Source organism: Crocuta crocuta, unplaced genomic scaffold (genome assembly GCF_008692635.1).
Source record: "Crocuta crocuta isolate KB4526 unplaced genomic scaffold, BGI_CrCroc_1.0 scaffold236, whole genome shotgun sequence".
Lineage (NCBI taxonomy): Eukaryota > Metazoa > Chordata > Mammalia > Carnivora > Hyaenidae > Crocuta > Crocuta crocuta.
This window is the reverse complement of record NW_027530998.1, coordinates 1,846,049-1,862,980: the sequence shown is the minus strand read 5'-3', so window position 1 is coordinate 1,862,980 and position 16,932 is coordinate 1,846,049. Positions and strand designations below refer to the sequence as shown.

At 36.9% G+C, this 16,932-nt stretch overlaps 1 protein-coding gene across 1 annotated transcript in view; it reads left to right on the top strand.

Moving 5' to 3' along the window:
- The first annotated feature begins 6,271 nt into the window (after positions 1-6,271).
- The window catches only part of LOC144236885 (transforming acidic coiled-coil-containing protein 3-like), a 32,266-nt gene continuing 21,605 nt past the window's right edge, over positions 6,272-16,932 (top strand). The window contains 3 exon segments of the mRNA XM_077770542.1: positions 6,272-6,367; positions 7,334-7,436; positions 7,528-7,667. Coding sequence (XP_077626668.1) covers positions 6,272-6,367; positions 7,334-7,436; positions 7,528-7,667 — 339 coding nt within the window.

Here is a 16,932-nt window from a genome sequence, read left to right as displayed (position 1 = left end):
AGGAGAAGAAGAGCTGATTATATATTGGTTGAATAAATGAGTGAAAATATTGTCTTACCCTAAGACAAAGTGTCTGTTAGCCTATCATTCCTAAAATGATACACAACTTGTAGGGGGGAAATGCCTCGATTTTTCCCTCTCTTATGACAGAATTCACTCAAATTCTTCATCACCTTTTCCTATGACAAATATCTTCCTCAGAAATCTCCGTCATGAAACTATATGCTGTGAGAATTGCATCCAGAGACAGAATTTGATCTCTATTTTTTCCAAATGGTGAGGCATTTATATAGTAGTTTATTTCAATTTGGCAATGCGTATGTACTATGTATTTAATGAGCATCAGTGCCAGAGTCCAGCTCTGGCCAGGTCTAGGGGTCCCTGAAGGATGGACGGTGTTGGTGACGGAGGGAGGGAGAGAGCCACAAGAATCTTTCTGGTCACCAGGCAGGCATCTCTGTCCTGTCAGTTTTGGTGTCTTTATTTATAGGCCAAACTTTAATATGGCATCAGAAAATGGAATTCTTATAATGGATAGTTCTCTGTGATAAGATGTTTTGGAAAATGTACAGAAACAGGTTTTACAGAAGTATTCTTGCAGAATTACCCCAATTATAGTGAGGTTGAGTAAAAGAAAATGACAGGGTGTTCTTACTGAAAAACAGGACAAAATACACATTTTAATAATGTTAAGATTAAGTTACAGGTTTGTAGATACTCTTAACCATCCTCATCACAGCTGCCAGCGTAAGGGAAGGTGTTTGTGGAATGCAGGCGTTAGGAAAGGGACTGCTATACATCATCAGTTAGCAAAGGTATATGTGGTAACTTATGTTCTGTCCTTATCTGTTCCTTCTCTCTAAGTTAGGCTCTTTGTCTCTGGGCAAGACTTGATTTTCCAGTTATATTTATGGCACCAGAGAGCCAACCATACCTTTAAAGAGTTTAGCTCATTTCCAATACATAGAATAGCCTCTTTGAGTGTATTCACCTTTGTGTCTAGTTTTATGATTTCTTGAATAGCTAGGGCATGAGAAACATTTTTGGTTAGTTGATTTACACTTTGAGCTGTATAAACATCTTGGACTAACGCAACAGTAGAAACAGAATTGTACACATAAAAGTCAATCTTTTATGAGTAAGGGTCATTAGCCTGTTCATAACTCAAAGGAAGTATTGAGGGAAACAGGACCTGCCAGAGACACGATGTCTCTTCCCATAATCAAAAGAAGAAGTTCCCTCGATAAGTTCCTTCACAAGGTGCAATCATCATACCAGGGCCAGAATAAGGGGACTAGTCACTCCCGATACTGATCAACAAGGTACCTTTCTGTTCAAGCAGAAATAATTGAGTGGGGGTGGATATTGGTCATCATCTGATTGGCAAGAGACCGTGCAAACCTGCTTTAACCTCACCAGGAGCGTTCTTGACTAGTGGGCTCAGAATGGCTCCCAACACATCAGAAAGAAAAAAATATATAGCAATCTCTGGAAGGAGAGAGTAAGTATTAGGATATAATTACTCAACAAATCTAACAACAAAATTCTTCTAATTACTGTCTGCCCTGAAAATATCCACTTACAGATTCATACGTCTTTCAGGCCATCAACAACTAGACCAGTAATAGTATTTAGGAACCATCGTACGTCCTAGTTTTTAGTCTTTGGGAAACTAACATTAAATCTTTCCCTGGAAAGCAAAAGAAAAGAGAAACTATGTTAAATGTCTTGTATGTACTTGGCTGTAGATTAGATGCTTTCATGAATGTTACACTAAGTCTGATCACCATGAGAGTAGCCACCTTGAATGTTTTCCTCAGGCTACATCCACAGCCTAGCAGGGCCAAATCCAATAGCTAAGATTGTCTGGGTATTTATTATTTGCCATGCATTGTTCTAAGTATGTTTCATATACAAATTAGTTTGATTCTCAGAGCCATGCTATGCAGTAGGTATTATATCCATTTTATAGATGAGGAAACTAAAGCTAAGAGAAGTTAAGCGACTTGCCCAAAGTCACACAAGTAGCAGAGCTGGGATGCAAACTTGGGCAGACCCAACTGCTATAGCCTGCGATTAATCACTAGGTTAGACTTGTCAATGAACAAATCAACATTCTCTTAGGAACTGGTAACTTTTTATACAGAGATAGCTCTGAGATCTATGCAAATGTACCTTTCCCAAAGCCATAGTGCTTGCTTTCTGTTGCACAGATAAAGCAGTGTCTCCCCTCTGCTTCATAAATCGCAGGTAAAGTCTCTTTCTCCCGCACTTCACCTCGTGTTCTTCACAGCTCAGTACTAATCATCAGCCCATAATGCAGTGTAGAATTGCCAACACCATCTCAATGATGTAGTTATTTCCAATTGGCACTTGGGAGCAGTGAGGATAGGAGGCATTACTCATAGCCAAGAGTACAGATGTTTCTAATTGCTTTCCATTACCAAGAATAACAGCTGTTTACATCTATCAGCAAATAATTCACAAGAGCTCCAGACTATTAAGATAACACACCCCACCTGGTCACCATCACAAGTTGTCAAGGCCAAGATAGAGGCTGCCAGAATTCCCTTCTGCATCTCTGTTCATCAACTGACAGCATGTGTCACCTTCAGATATCCTTATGCTACCCCACAAGCTCTGGCTTCTTGGTGGCCTGACACATCAAATGGACATATGGATTCTTCATGGCTTTGCAGTAAATGTTTTATGGTTATCTTGCAGCCAAGGGTAGCTGACGTGGAGGAGCAAGGGACTTGCAAATAGCCTGATAAAAGAATTCTTACACTTTTTTCTCACAGACGAGGAAGAAGAGTTGTGCTTAGAGGAGTTTCACAGCAGCAATGTACTTAACTTCCTTTAACACCCCAACAAACTGCATTGGGTGATCACTTACGCAATTCAATAGCATCCTGGGGACCTGCTCACATGCTTGGATATAATCCTCGAAATGGACAGACAATGTTAACAGTTCAGTGAACTTTATGACAGTTTTATTGGCCACAAAAGAATACATACATTGCAACACATCATAGATATTTGGAGTTAAAAAGACCAATAGTACCTCCTTGCCAACACGACATTGATCCCAACAGCATTTTTTTTTCAGTCTAGTTTAAAGTGAGTCAGGCAATTGGTCTCCGCTATTTTTTTTCCCCAGTGGAGATTATTCCAGAGTCCAATATAACTTACTGTGTTCCAGCTTCCTCTGAATTTACAACTGAAATGGACTTCTCATACATATTTTTTAACTCATCGACTTCAATCTATAAAAATAACAAGGCCTTATCTCCATGAGTTAAAACTACATGAGTATCTATAAAACTATAAAACTACATAAATGGAAATTTTGCCTTATGGCTTATGGTAGCCTGTGTCCACAGTGCCCACTATCAATTCCTTCCTTCCTTGCACTTGTAGGCCAGCCCCCCCATCGAAAGGTGCAATCTATGGAGTCTTTTGAATCTGGGCTGGCTACCGATCGCTTTGACCAAATGAACATGCCAGAAGTGATAGTTTGCCAGTCCTAGGCCTAATTTTTAAGAGAATTGCCGGTTTCTGTTTCCCTCATCTTGAAACTCTTGCTCTGAGGGAAGCCAAGTGCCAGGTAAGAACCCTCACTACTCTGGGACTTGTATGCTGTAACGAAGCCATGTGGAGGCATTGTATGGAGAAAAAGTGATAAGAGCCTTTCGCCAGCTGTTGCAGCCATCACAGTCCAGGTGCTGAATATGTGAGAGAATGAGCAACTGGGGCATTCCAGGATCCCAGCCATCCCAGCCATCTCTAGCTGTTCATGCCATCCTAGCTGAGGCTCTAAATGTAATGGAGACAGACTGTCCTTGAATTATCGACCTATAGAATTGTGAACTTAATAAGATGGGTTTTTTTTAATGTTATGCAGCAGTTGGTAGCTGGAGGAGCCCTCCCCATGCCACTTTCCATGAATCTGTAATTCTTTAGCATCTTCTGCAATACTGAGGTTACAGCCTACAAGAGAAAAACCTCCCTCTGAAATCATAATTCATATAAAAATATCATTGTTGTTTCTAGTTAGAAGAAACCAAAAGAAGAGAAGAAAGGTAAGTGCTCAGAATGCATTTTACTCCTCTTTTCTTCTAGTCCATGTCTCACTCCGTTGTCAGTGAGGGGTTCACTCTCCCACATTGCCCATAAAATAAGCGGTTAGATATTTTAGGTTTCTGCTATTGCACAGGATATCAATTAAAATCACTGTACTTAGCATTTCTTGTCTAAATATATATCCAACAGTCTGGTTTGAATTAGAATAAAATCATCACTTCCTTCCAGGAAATTTGGTTCTTTTAATAAAACTCCAACAAGTTTGGGAAGCTGTACAAATTCTCTTTTGACAACATCAATTATAAATATGTAGATGTTATTGGGAGAAGTACAAGCTTTGAAGCCTCAAGAAGTGCTTTTACTACTTACAAAGATACTGCTTTTATAATAGAGCCTTATTTGTGTTTATGGCATATATTATGTATATGTGTGCATAGATACACACACACACATATATATTAGTGAGAAATATATATTTTTTTTAGTGAGGAATATATATTTTAGTGAGGAATAGTTATACATTAATAAGTATATGACATTATTTCCATCACTTTACATTTGTTTAATGGTTAGGAAAAGACCACTGAGGTAGAACACAGATGCTCTGGATTCTAGCTCACCATTCCAGCCTCCCTACAACATCCTCTACCTAATTCTCAGAAGACTGGAAACAAAAACAAAACAAAACAAAAAAACCCTGAAAACACTGCGAACTCCCTTTTACTTGTAAAATTTATTATTCTAATATAGTCTCACTGTATTTCCTTACTTTACTTATTGCTTACACATCAGCCTATTATATCAGGCTTTATATGGCCTAATTCCTATTTTACAACACTTTTAGTAAGAAATCTAACATTTGAACGTTATTTAAATAAAAACTGCTCTTATTTTAGTTTGATTTTGTGGCAAAATTAAGAAACAGCTAGCCATTTCCCTCTTAGTAATAACTTTAAAATGTGAAGCACCAGTATTAACTCAATGAAAAGGAATACCTCCCCTATATATATTCAATTATTTAGTAATGATGTAAGTTTCCTTAAGCTGTCAAGAAATCACACCATTTAGTGTGCATTAAAAAAAAAAGCTTTATATTTTATGTTGCTTTTTACATAAAGATGTATGTTCCTTTTTACACGCAGTATCTTTAATTACTCATAAACATAGTTCTATTTGGAGAAATAAAAGATTCTGCATGCAACTAATTGACACTACATTGAGAGGTCTTCAAAGTAAAGATGTCCAAGATGCATAGTCACTTAAGTTTTTCTTTCAAAAATGCAGAACAGCCACAATTATTTGTTCTCTTGTAAAACACAGAGCCTTCACTAGCCAGCAGCCTAGTCCTAGGAGCACAATGAAGAACTGTCCCCAAGGATCACATGAGGCAGAGTTATAAAGCAGGAAAGATTGGCCTCCTTGATCTTCATCACTCATCTCCTCATATTTTCTCTCTGAATCATTCATTCATAATAAAGGGATCTGCAAAAGACTGGATGGAATCAGAGCTTAGTTTCTGACATGGACTTTGTAATGCAGATTTTATAAACACCTATACGGACACTATCTAAGTTACTGCTTACTCTATTGATATGGCAGGCCATCTTGAGCTTGTGTCACAGATTTTTTTTTAACTTTCTACTTTGAAATGATTTATAGACTCCCTAGAAGTTTCAACTACAGGACAAAGAGTCCCTTCAACCTTTCACTCAGATTCACCAATGTTCCACAGATTTTTTTTTTTTTTTACAAATAGTTTATTGTCAAGTTGGTTTCCATAATTCTCCACATATTTTTGAAATTTCTCTTTTCCACTGTCCATACTAAAACACAAGAAGATAAGTGTGTTCTTAATAAACATGACAAAGTTGCTCTCACATTTGTCTTCAAGGGCTGCAGGAAGACAGCTAATTATTAATTAGATTGCAAGTCGAATGATGCTAATGTCGTCCTGGTGAACATACTTGTTTCCAGGCTGGCATGATATGGCATGCAAGTTGGCATGCAGTGTTATATGAACATATGGCAGCCAGAAGCTGCTGTTTCCTCCTAGGAAACAGCAACGGGAACGTCAGCTCCCACAGTATTGAAGACACACCCCCCAAAACTCCTCAGTACTGCTGAGGGCTCAATGCACATGCCATTTCCCAGTCACCGGGAAGGGGAAATAAACTCTTCCTGGGGTGTCATGGCAGCAGCCACAGGTGAGGCAAGTCTGTTTCCCCCAGAAGAGAAGGACAAAGAACCAGAAGTTCTCCCTGAAGCTGTTGTGTCAGAGAACAGGGTGGGGCTTTCCATTTGCAATTATGAGATTTCATTATAAAGACACTTCTCCCTGGGAAGACCTCAGCCATTCAAATAGTGTAGCCCTTTGCCTCTGAGCAAAGATGTCCTTATAGACAGAAGGATCTGTAAGGATCTACCTCTTCATTTTACGAGTGAAAAAACAGACATTCTATGAGTTGCTCAAACGTTCAGAGTCTGGATGAATATTTGAAGTTATGAGCATTTCTAGAATTCCACTGCTAAGGTGGTTCCTCCTTCATTATTAGTCTCTCCCCAAGTGTAATAATCCTCCTTCTGAAAATTTATCTAAATCTCTTTTACCTAAATCTCCACCACTGAAATTCCTTTTCTTCATTCTGTGCTCCATGGAAATAAAGCACATTTAGTATGTAATATGCTTGCATCTTCTTGAAGACTATTATGAAATTTCTCTCAGCTTTCCTTTAGTTAAAACATATAAATGAAGCTGCTTCAGGAAGAAGGTTGCAATTTAGGTTTATGCTTTTGATTATTTATAGCTACTCAAAGCATTCCTGTTTGCTTAAATATATAAGCTGGGTAATATGTGACTTGAATTATCCCTGTTCTAGAAATTCTGCCATATAAAGATAATCTAATAAAACATGCTATTTGCTCTTTAATGTGCTTTTTATTTGAAAAAATAGTTTGAAATTCATCACTTGGTGGAATATGTTATTCCTAAAGACTCCACTGATTTAATACAATATTTTTCATTGAACGAGTGAAGTCCTAATTACACTCTTAGTAAATGTACACTTTCCTACCTCTTGGTCCTTGCTTTCTGTTCCCAAATGAGGTGGTAACTCAATGATGCTAACAGAAAAGAAGAGTTTTTTGTGGCGTGATTACATCCTGAAAATGAAATCTCTTTGCACTTGTTATTGGAAGAGTTTCCAAGGTGCTTTCAACAGAAAAAACCTTTTTAAAATTTCTTTCCCCACAGGAAAGGATCCTTGAGTTTGGGAGTATAAAACTGTCAGCTTCTATAAAAACCTGGCTTCTGGAGGAGCCAGAAAGCCAAACTGCAAGAGAGCAGAGGACGTCAGGTGCCTGACCTGGCCATGCCACCATGCTGAGGGGCGAAAACCTGAATTACACAGCCACTGAAAAGCTCGGTTTCTTATTGTCTCTCCTCAGGCAATCCTGTGAATATTTGTTTTTTATCGCTGTGGCTGTTGTCATTACTGGATGTTTCTATGCGCTTTGGTGCTCTTCCAGGGGGGCAGAGTCCCCATCAGGAAGCATGCCAGACAGAGCAGAATGCCATTAGGAGGAGAGTGCGTCGGCTGTGAGTGGGCTGCCTCCGACGCGGGGGATTTTGCTCTGCAAGTGCAGATCGTAATGGACTCCTTCACTAAATGACTTTGGGTGAGCAGGGCTTTGGCACAGGCCCTCCAAGTCCTATGCTCTGTTATAAAACTGAATGCCCGTGTAATGGACGCTCCAGGAGAAGTGGGGATGTAAGGGCAGGTGGGTGGGAGAGAGTCATTCGAAAAGGCATAGACAACAACCCTGGAGAGGGAGAGTAGAGGAATGTGAGCTTATGACCAAGTTTGCCCAACAGGCAAAAGGACCAAGCATGGACCCAACTAACTTGAAGGAATAAAGATACGTCTTACAAGGATTCCCATCATAATAATTTTAGAGGAAAGAAAGAAACAACAAACAATGCGTATAACATTTTAATAGGTGGGTGAAAAGTGCTTTACAGAAAAATAAAGGGTTAAATGAGTGGTGCAGAGGGGATTAGCATTATTTTATAAAACTTAGGAAATGCCTCTCTGATAAGGAGAAATGAGCTCAGACCTCATGAGATGAGGTAGTAAGCAAGGCCTGCATCTAACTGGAGGAAATAACTCAGACAAAAGGAACAGTAAATGGAAAGGCTGTCAAGTAGGAAAAAGCTGTATTCAAAGAGCAGCAGGACACGTTTGTGGGTGAAAGGAAGAAAGCTAGCGAGAGGGGATAAGAAAGTCTTATGGGGAACAGTGACCCAGCATAATAATTTGAGTAAGAAGGATACCAGTGGAGGGTACTGAACAGAGGACTGATTTGACCCATCCTAGGTTTTGAACAACAACAAAAACACTCTGTTGCCATGTGGTGAAGAGACTGCAGGGGAGCAAGAGTGGAAACAGGAACATCAGTGTGGAGGTAACTGAAGCAATCCAGAAAGGAAATGGGTTGGATTTCTTGATGGGTTGCACTGTGGTTAGCATAAATAAGTAAATGGTCAGATTTGAACTATAATTTGAAGGTAAAGCAACAGGGTTTGCCAATAATTGGATACAGGGTAATACAAAAAGGGGAAGAATGAAGATGACCCCCAAGATTTTAACCCATGCAAGTGGAAGGTTGGGAGTACATTTATCAAGATGTGGAAGACTAGGAGAGGAAGGAGTTGGGGGAGAAAATTAAGAAGTCTATTTCAGATATTTTTTACACTTTTTCAATGTTTATTTATTTTTGAGAGAGCTAGAGAGACAGAGTATGAGCAGGAGAGGGGCAGAGAGAGAGGGTGACACAGAATCTGAAGCAGTCTCCAGGCTCTGAGCTGAGCACAGAGCTGATGCGGGGCTCGAACCAATGAACCACAAGATCATGACCTGAGCTGAGGTCAGAGGCTTAAGTGACTGAGTCACCTAGGTGCCCCTATTCTAGATATTTTATGCATGAAGTGCCAACTAGATATTCAAACAGAGAAGGTCGAGTAGACAATTAGATACATGAATATGAAAGTTAGAATTCAGAAAGGCTATAGCAATGGAATCTACCAATGAGAAGGAAGTCATGACTGCTATCATCAAGCTAGAGATGGTCATCAAAGTCATGGAGCTCGATAAGATCACCTAGGAAGTGGGTGTAGATTAGAAAAAAATTAGCTGAGTCCCAAAACAACCAGGCATTTAAGGAAAGGTAAAAATTATCTATTATAGGAGACAAGGAGGTGGCCAGTGAAGTAAGAAAAATAAGAATGCTGCTGCACTAAACACAGAAAATATTTGAAAAAGGAGAAGTGAATAACTATGCTAAATTCTGATGATAAATTAAGAAACATCAGAAATAAGAATTAAACATTGGATTTGGCTAGTAAAGATCACTGGTGTATGTGACAAATCAGGTATTTTGTGCTGATGTGGATAACTCTTATCAGAATGGCACAAAGACGTGAGGGAAAGGGTATTATGAGGGATAGTGAGAAGAGACAACACTTTCAAATAGTTTTGCTGTAAAAGAACTAGAGAAATGGGATTGGAGCTGAAGGGGAATGATATGTTCAGGGAAATTTACTTTAAGGTGGGAACTCGTACAACTTCTTTGTATAATAATGGAAATGATATATTAAAAGAAAATTTTGATTTTCCAGGAGAGGGAACAATTGCAGGAAAGAAGTCCTCAAAGGGAGGAAAGCCAGGGTGGCTCAGTCCAAGTCTTGATATCGGTGCATGTCATGATCTCTGGTTCCTGGGATCAAGCCCCATGCCCAGCTCTGTGCTGAGTTGTGATTCTCTCTCCTTCTCTCTCTGCCCCTCCCCCACCTGTGCATGCGCCTGCTCTCTCTTTCTCCCTCTCAAAGTAAATAAACCTAAAAAAGAGAAATCCTCAAAGGGAATAGTATAAAATGCAGTATTTCTTAAACTATTTTGTGATGAAAAATCAGCCCCCATCCACAATTTGTCAAAGACCAATGCTTTTGTCAAATACAATACAAACTCAGTATTAGAATGAAAGAAAACACACTCACATTATATACAAGATCAATTTTTAAATTGTAAGATCCAACAAAGTCAACTGTTAAATTGTTATAAAAATTTCTACATATTCATTCTCTGTCTCTGTACTTGTCTCATCACAAACTGGTTAATAATCAGTCCATGATAGGGCTGGCTCAGTGCACAAGAGTAGTGTTGACTGAAATAAGAGAAGGAACAGTACATCCAGAATTAAAAGTTGGGAAGGTAGAGTTTACGGGCTTAAATGAATTTAGAACAGTAGACTTCTGGGAGGATGTGGAGGTTGTCTTCTGTTGGCTTTTATTTCCTCCATTAAGACAGAGTGAGTGAAGATGGGGTATGAGGTGTTGGGGGATTGAGGAGAGAGAAGTTTAAAAAGTAGTCTAGAAGAATGAGCGTATAAATGGACTAAGGAAGTCTAGTAGGATTGCCAAATAGTACTAAAGTCTTGCTTGAGATTTGAAGCCATGAATTTAAAATTAGTCCAGTTGGTTTTGTTGTATATATTTTTTTCAACCACATATGCTTTCTTAAGATGCAGGTTTTGAATAGGGGAAGAGTTATTTAAGCAGGCCTAGAGAGGGTAAGACAGGGAGAGAAGGCAAGGGAGGAAAAAGTGCTTTCCTGATAACATCCCTCAGGTAAATTCACTCTCCTGCAATTCTGCTGCCACCACTTTGTAAAAGCGCTCATTGTTAAATGTCTTATTTGTTATAATAATCTCTTAAATGACTTTCCTTTGCCAATGTATCTGCATATTATAACCACATTAATCTTGCTAAAACCCTCCATTCATGATTCCATTCAGTTAGCCCAAGAAATCATGGGCTTTCGTCTCTAAAAGCTAATTCTACCTGCCATTTAAGACCACCCAGAGTCACACGTCCCATCTTCTTGAGCACACACTGCGTCAATTCTTCAAGTCACTGTTTCACTCACTGTTAACTCACTCATATATATGTACACACATACACACATGCACCAACGTATGTATAGATCACAGAAGAATGCCTTTCCATTTTGCATGTCATCCATGCCTTACACTTTCTTCAAGATGTAGGAAATCATAGTTTAATTTAATAAACTTTGATTGAATGGCTACTATATACCAATCACTATTCTACATGAAAGAAATAAAAATACCATGATTTCCTTGTTCTCATTTTATCCGCACAACCCTGTTCTTTCCATGGCCTGAATCTTTGTAGGATTTATAGTTCATAACATGAAAAAATATATATATACATAGACTATTTATGCTTTAGTATTTTATGTGTTTAAATCTTGCCATTCTTGTCACTGTGTAAGTTTCTAAAAGGCAGAAACAGTCTTGTATTTCTTTTATACTCTTAGCATGGTGCTGGATATAGAATATTCATTTATTAAATACTTGGTGACATCATAACCTTAGCAGGATTTGGGAACTGCATATCTTTGAAATAGTAGAGTTCACAAAATATCTAATATTTACAATCTTTAGAACATGTTTATTTACGAATTAGGTTTTGCTTGGCTTCGATTAACAGAAACTCAGTCAACTGACAATGACTTTAAACAAATAGAGTTTCTTTTCTCTTAGAAAAGTACACAATTAAGCAGGACCTATAATTGATTGAGCTACTCAAGGACCTATATAGACTTCACCACCATTCTGTCTTTGGCTCCTCGCTTCATGGTAACAAGCCTCATTTAAAGAAAGGATGAAGAACTGGAGGGTATTAGAGAGAGACAGACATTTCTTCCTCTTGTGTACAGCAAGATGTTTTTCACAAGTTTTCCACCTTCCCCTTACATTGTACCAGTCATTACTCCATCACATTGCCATCCATAGTTGCCAGTGAGACTAGGAAAGTGTCTATTTAGATTTCTTCAACCTCCATAGCAAGAGTGGCAAAGGCAGAAGGAATTAATAATTGTATAACCAAATATTCACCTGTTAATAACATTCATCTAGCTCTTTTCTTCCAAGCAAACTCATTCATACTTTGCAGAGGTTTCTGAACACTGCAACATCACAGTGTGCTCTTTCCCACGTGTGGGAACTCCTTTTCTCCTCATGCCTAACAAGTCTTGTCCCTTACATAATTTCCAGCAGAGGTTCTAGTTCTTCCCTGTATCCACTAATATAATTGGAAATTGTACTTTTGGTCACATGATTATCCAGTTTCAGGCACTTGAGTATTAGTAGGATTGTTTACAGCCTGGAAATGAACCCTCTAGCCCCACGAACTTTAAGTCCATACCATTAGATTCAAAGATTTTAGGTTTGCCTCAGATATCTTCTTGTCTCCAATGTATTACAGCTTTTTGAAAGTAAAAAGAGAGGGAGTGATGTCACCTGGAAATACTAGATTATAGGTGCATAATTAGGCTTCTAAACTGTGGTCTTTTTCAGTACTTTTAATATATTAATATCCTGCCAACCCTCCAAAGGGGGTATATAACAAGCTATGCTTTTTAACATATTTAATATGATTTTTATGTTATTATTAATATTTTACATGATTTTTTTTTCAGAGAGCATTTTGTAGAGACAATTTTTGATGGGGAAATCTTTCATAATGCCAGTCTAGATATTTCTAGATGCTTAGATGCCTATTTCTGTTCAAGCCCTGAGGATTCTGGACCTTAAATGACTTAAAATTTAAAGACACAATTGTATCACCTGGGTTCATCCTCATGACCCTGTATTTTTCCCCAAAGCTATATTCTTCAAATTTGAACTTCTGAGTGATTATCTATTCCCCAGTTCATCCATATACAAAGTTTTACCTCTAGTCCAAGACACAGGCACACTGTATACCTATCCTATCCCTATCTCTTCTCCTACATCACTGATACAAACTAAAGTGAAAATCATGATCATCTGACCTTTTTGATTTCACTGATTCTTGGACTTCATTACATATAGAGAGAGTTTACTGGGAAAGTAGAGTGAATATAGTATAGTACAACTTTATAAAGATACACATTGCTTCCTAATGAAATAGTAGAATCATGGAAGGTGCTTCAAAGGTCATTTGGTCTCACACTTAGCCAAACAATACCTGAAGCATCCAAGGCAGATGGCTGTCTGGCCTAAGGGTATTCAGCCAGACTAAATATAAAAGCCAAAATTTACCAGTGTTGTCAACAAAGGGCTGCATTTTAAAATAAGTAACCTAAGCTGTTTATTAAAATCTTTGTTAGAGAATCTTCAAATGTTTCAAATGTGTCAATGGTGTCATCTTATTATTTTATCACTTTCAAAAGGTATTGACATATATATATGTGTGTGTGTGTGTGATACATATGTATCATACATATATCAATGTACTTGATATTGCAATTCTTAACCTCTCCTTTTAATCTTCACCTCAATGCCTACTGATACAGTACTAAAAAGTGGCACACAGCCCTAAGGTAAAGAGGATCCACCATTGGTTTTTATAACATCACAGTAGTAATATTTAGAAAAGATGTAATAAAAATCATCTAATTGAGTGATTTGCTAGTTCTAAAGGAACTCTATAAAATATTGCATTTTGCCCCCCCCCCCCAATATTCTGAGCCAAGTGAAGAAAGTGTTTTAGAAACAAACAAAAAAATCCAAGTTTCAATTAGTTTAAATGACTTCCCCAGTCAAATAGATAGTAGGTGCATCACGAAGATTTCAAGTCAGGTTTTCTGGATGAAGCTTGGGAATTCTTTTCAGGCCTTCTTTTCACATGGCTTCTCTTCATTAATCTCAATCACTGTTTATCAAAATGGAAATCAGCTTTCTATAATCCTGAATACGCTTTCTTAGTCTAGATGGTAGATAGGAAATGTTCACAAGGCAAAACTCTATGTATACTATATTTAATGTCCAAATTCACTCTACCATACCTTACAGAGGGTATAAGAATGGCCTAGTTAGATGTCAGTCAAATGTTCATTGTTGGAACTTAGATATTCAGGAAGCTTATATTTATTTATTTTGAAATGTTTTTTATTTATTTTAGAGAGAGACAGACAGAGTATGAGCAGGGGAGGGGCAGAGAAAGAGGGAGATATATTTTGTCCAATCCAATAGAGTGTGAAATTAATAGGCCTGCAGTAAGGCATTAAGTATCTGTTGCACTCTGGGCCCTATGAACTCTCAAAGTGAACCATTAGGGCTTCTTTCCAAGATAAGTCCCCATACTAATAAGAAACTTCTGGGAGTGGAATAAAAACTGAGTACAACAGGGATATCTGAAATGAACAAATGTAAAGGTTTGGATAGAAAACAAAGAGAGGAACAAAGCCAGGGTAACCTCCCTGTAGACAGTGAAACCATGCCACCAAAACATGCTCAAATATAAATCAAAATAGTAGCATACATCTCAAAATTAGTTAAAATGTATTAATAAGATGATACAAGATATTAAATAATAGCATAAATTAGAATTAGAAAAGCTCAGGAGTGAGGTGACAGACTTCAAAGAATTATAAATGAAGATCAAATTGGAAGTAACACAAAAGTATATAAACACAATAAAAATGGCTTAAGAGAAATAAAAATAAAAATAAAAATATGGAAATGTTTTATTTTTCAGTATTATGTTGGCTATTCGAGGTCTTTTGTGGTTTCATACAAATTTTAGGATAGTTTGTTCTAGCTTTGAGAAGTATGCTGGTGCAATTTTGATGGGAATTGCATTGAATGTGTAGACTGCTTTGGGTAGTAATGACATCTTAACTATATTTATTCTTCCAAGCCATGAGCATGGAATGTTTTTCCATTTCTTTGTGTCTTCTTCAATTTCCTTCATAAGTTTTCTATAGTTTTCGTCATACAGATCTCTTGTATCCTTGGTTAGGTTTATTCCTAGGTATTTTATGGTTTTTTGTGCAATTGTGAATGGGATCAGTTTCTTGATTTCTCTTTCTGTTCCTTTATCCATTTTGAGTTTATTTTTGTGTATGGTGTGAGAAATTGATCTAGTTTCATTCTTCTGCATGTTGCTGTCCAGTTCTCCGAGAACCATCTGTTAAAGAGGTTGTCTCTTTTCCATTGAATATTCTTTCCTACTTGGTCAAAGATTAGTTGGCTGTATACCTTTAGGTCCAGCTCTGAGTTCTCAATTCTATTCCATTGGTCTATGTGTCTATTTTTGTGCCAATACCATACTGTCATGATGATGACAGCTTTGTAGTTANAGGGAAATGGTGGGGAAAAGGGATAGAGGCAAACCATGAGAGACTCTTGAATGCTGAGAACAAACTGAGGACTGATGGGTGTGGGGGCAGAGGGGGAAGATGGACATGGAGGAGGGCACTTGTCAGGGTGAGCACTGGGTATTATATGGAAACCAATTTGACAATAAACTATTTGTAAAAAAAAAATAGGGAAATGTTAGAATCAAAAATAAGTGAAGAAAGAGATTAAAAAAAAGGTCTTGAAAGTGGCACATATTGAAGATAGTCAAACAAGATCCAATTTCTAGGTAATAAGAGACTTAAAAAAGAAAATCAAAGCAAGGGAACTAAATATTAACCTAAATAAAAACTAAGAGCAAAATTCAAGAAAACTTTTCTAAAATAATTTTTAAAATTTGAAACTATACATTGAAACATCACACTGTATATACAAAAATATGGACACAGAATGATCTATACCAAGGTTATATATATTTATATATAACATAAATATTATACATATATGAAAAAACATCCTTTGTACATCTAGAAAAAATGGCAAGTGACATATAGAGAACAAAAGTTAACTATTATCATATTTTCTTGCAGCAACACTGTATGCCAAAAATAAAAGAGAGGAGTAACAAAGATTCTCAAGGAAAAAAAATGTAAACTAAGAATTTCACTTCCAGAAAATCTTACTTTCAAAGACAAAAGACATAGGATATTTCTCAGAAACATTCAAGTACTCATAAAATATTATTCCCAGGACCTGTACCTGAGTAATCTTCTAGAAAACAAGCTTCATTTAGACAACTAAAATGACTAGAGAAATATCATGACAAATACTTAAGAGCATGAAATGTAGGTACTGATGGAACTAAGATTAAATGAGAAGAGTATAGAAGGTAATGAATATATATTCTGTTATGTAGAAATAGTATAACTCTAAAACATGGGGCAAAAATGGAATTGAATATGCAAAATAAATTTTAACTCTTTTAAATACTTATAGTGGGATAATAGTATTGTTTTCTGAAACTGCCATGTATACATAGTTGAATAAAGCAGATCCATAATTTTTGGATATTCTACCTCTATATTCCCCTGTGGATTTGAAAATTATGATTGGAAAGAATAATCTCCTTATAAAGTTATTCCAGCTAGTTTTTTAAATATAAAAGAGTTATTTAATATGATAGTTAATAGTTACATTTATGTAAAGTGCATGAAATTTGGCTAGTCCAAATTAAAAGTTGATATAGATATAAAATATACAAAAGATTTCCAAGATTTAGTACAAAAAAGAAAATGCAAAATATCTCAATGATTTTTATATTGAATACATGTTGAAATGATAATTTTATATATTGTTAATTATATATATAATATTAATATTAGTTTTATAAGTTCCTTGTAACTTTTTGGCATGGCTATAAGAAAGAATATGTATAATTACGTATGTCATTCATTTTTGTGGGTCACATTATTTCTATTGGACAGCACCAAATTAGAATATCACCATTTTAGAGTTCTCAGACTTAATGGGCCTAGTCATAAACATCATTAGCTGCCAATGTCAAGACAGAGTGAAGTACAGACATTATCGTCTCCTGATGAAAGAATGTGTCACCATTTCTTGTCTTGCCAAAGAGATGCAACCAGA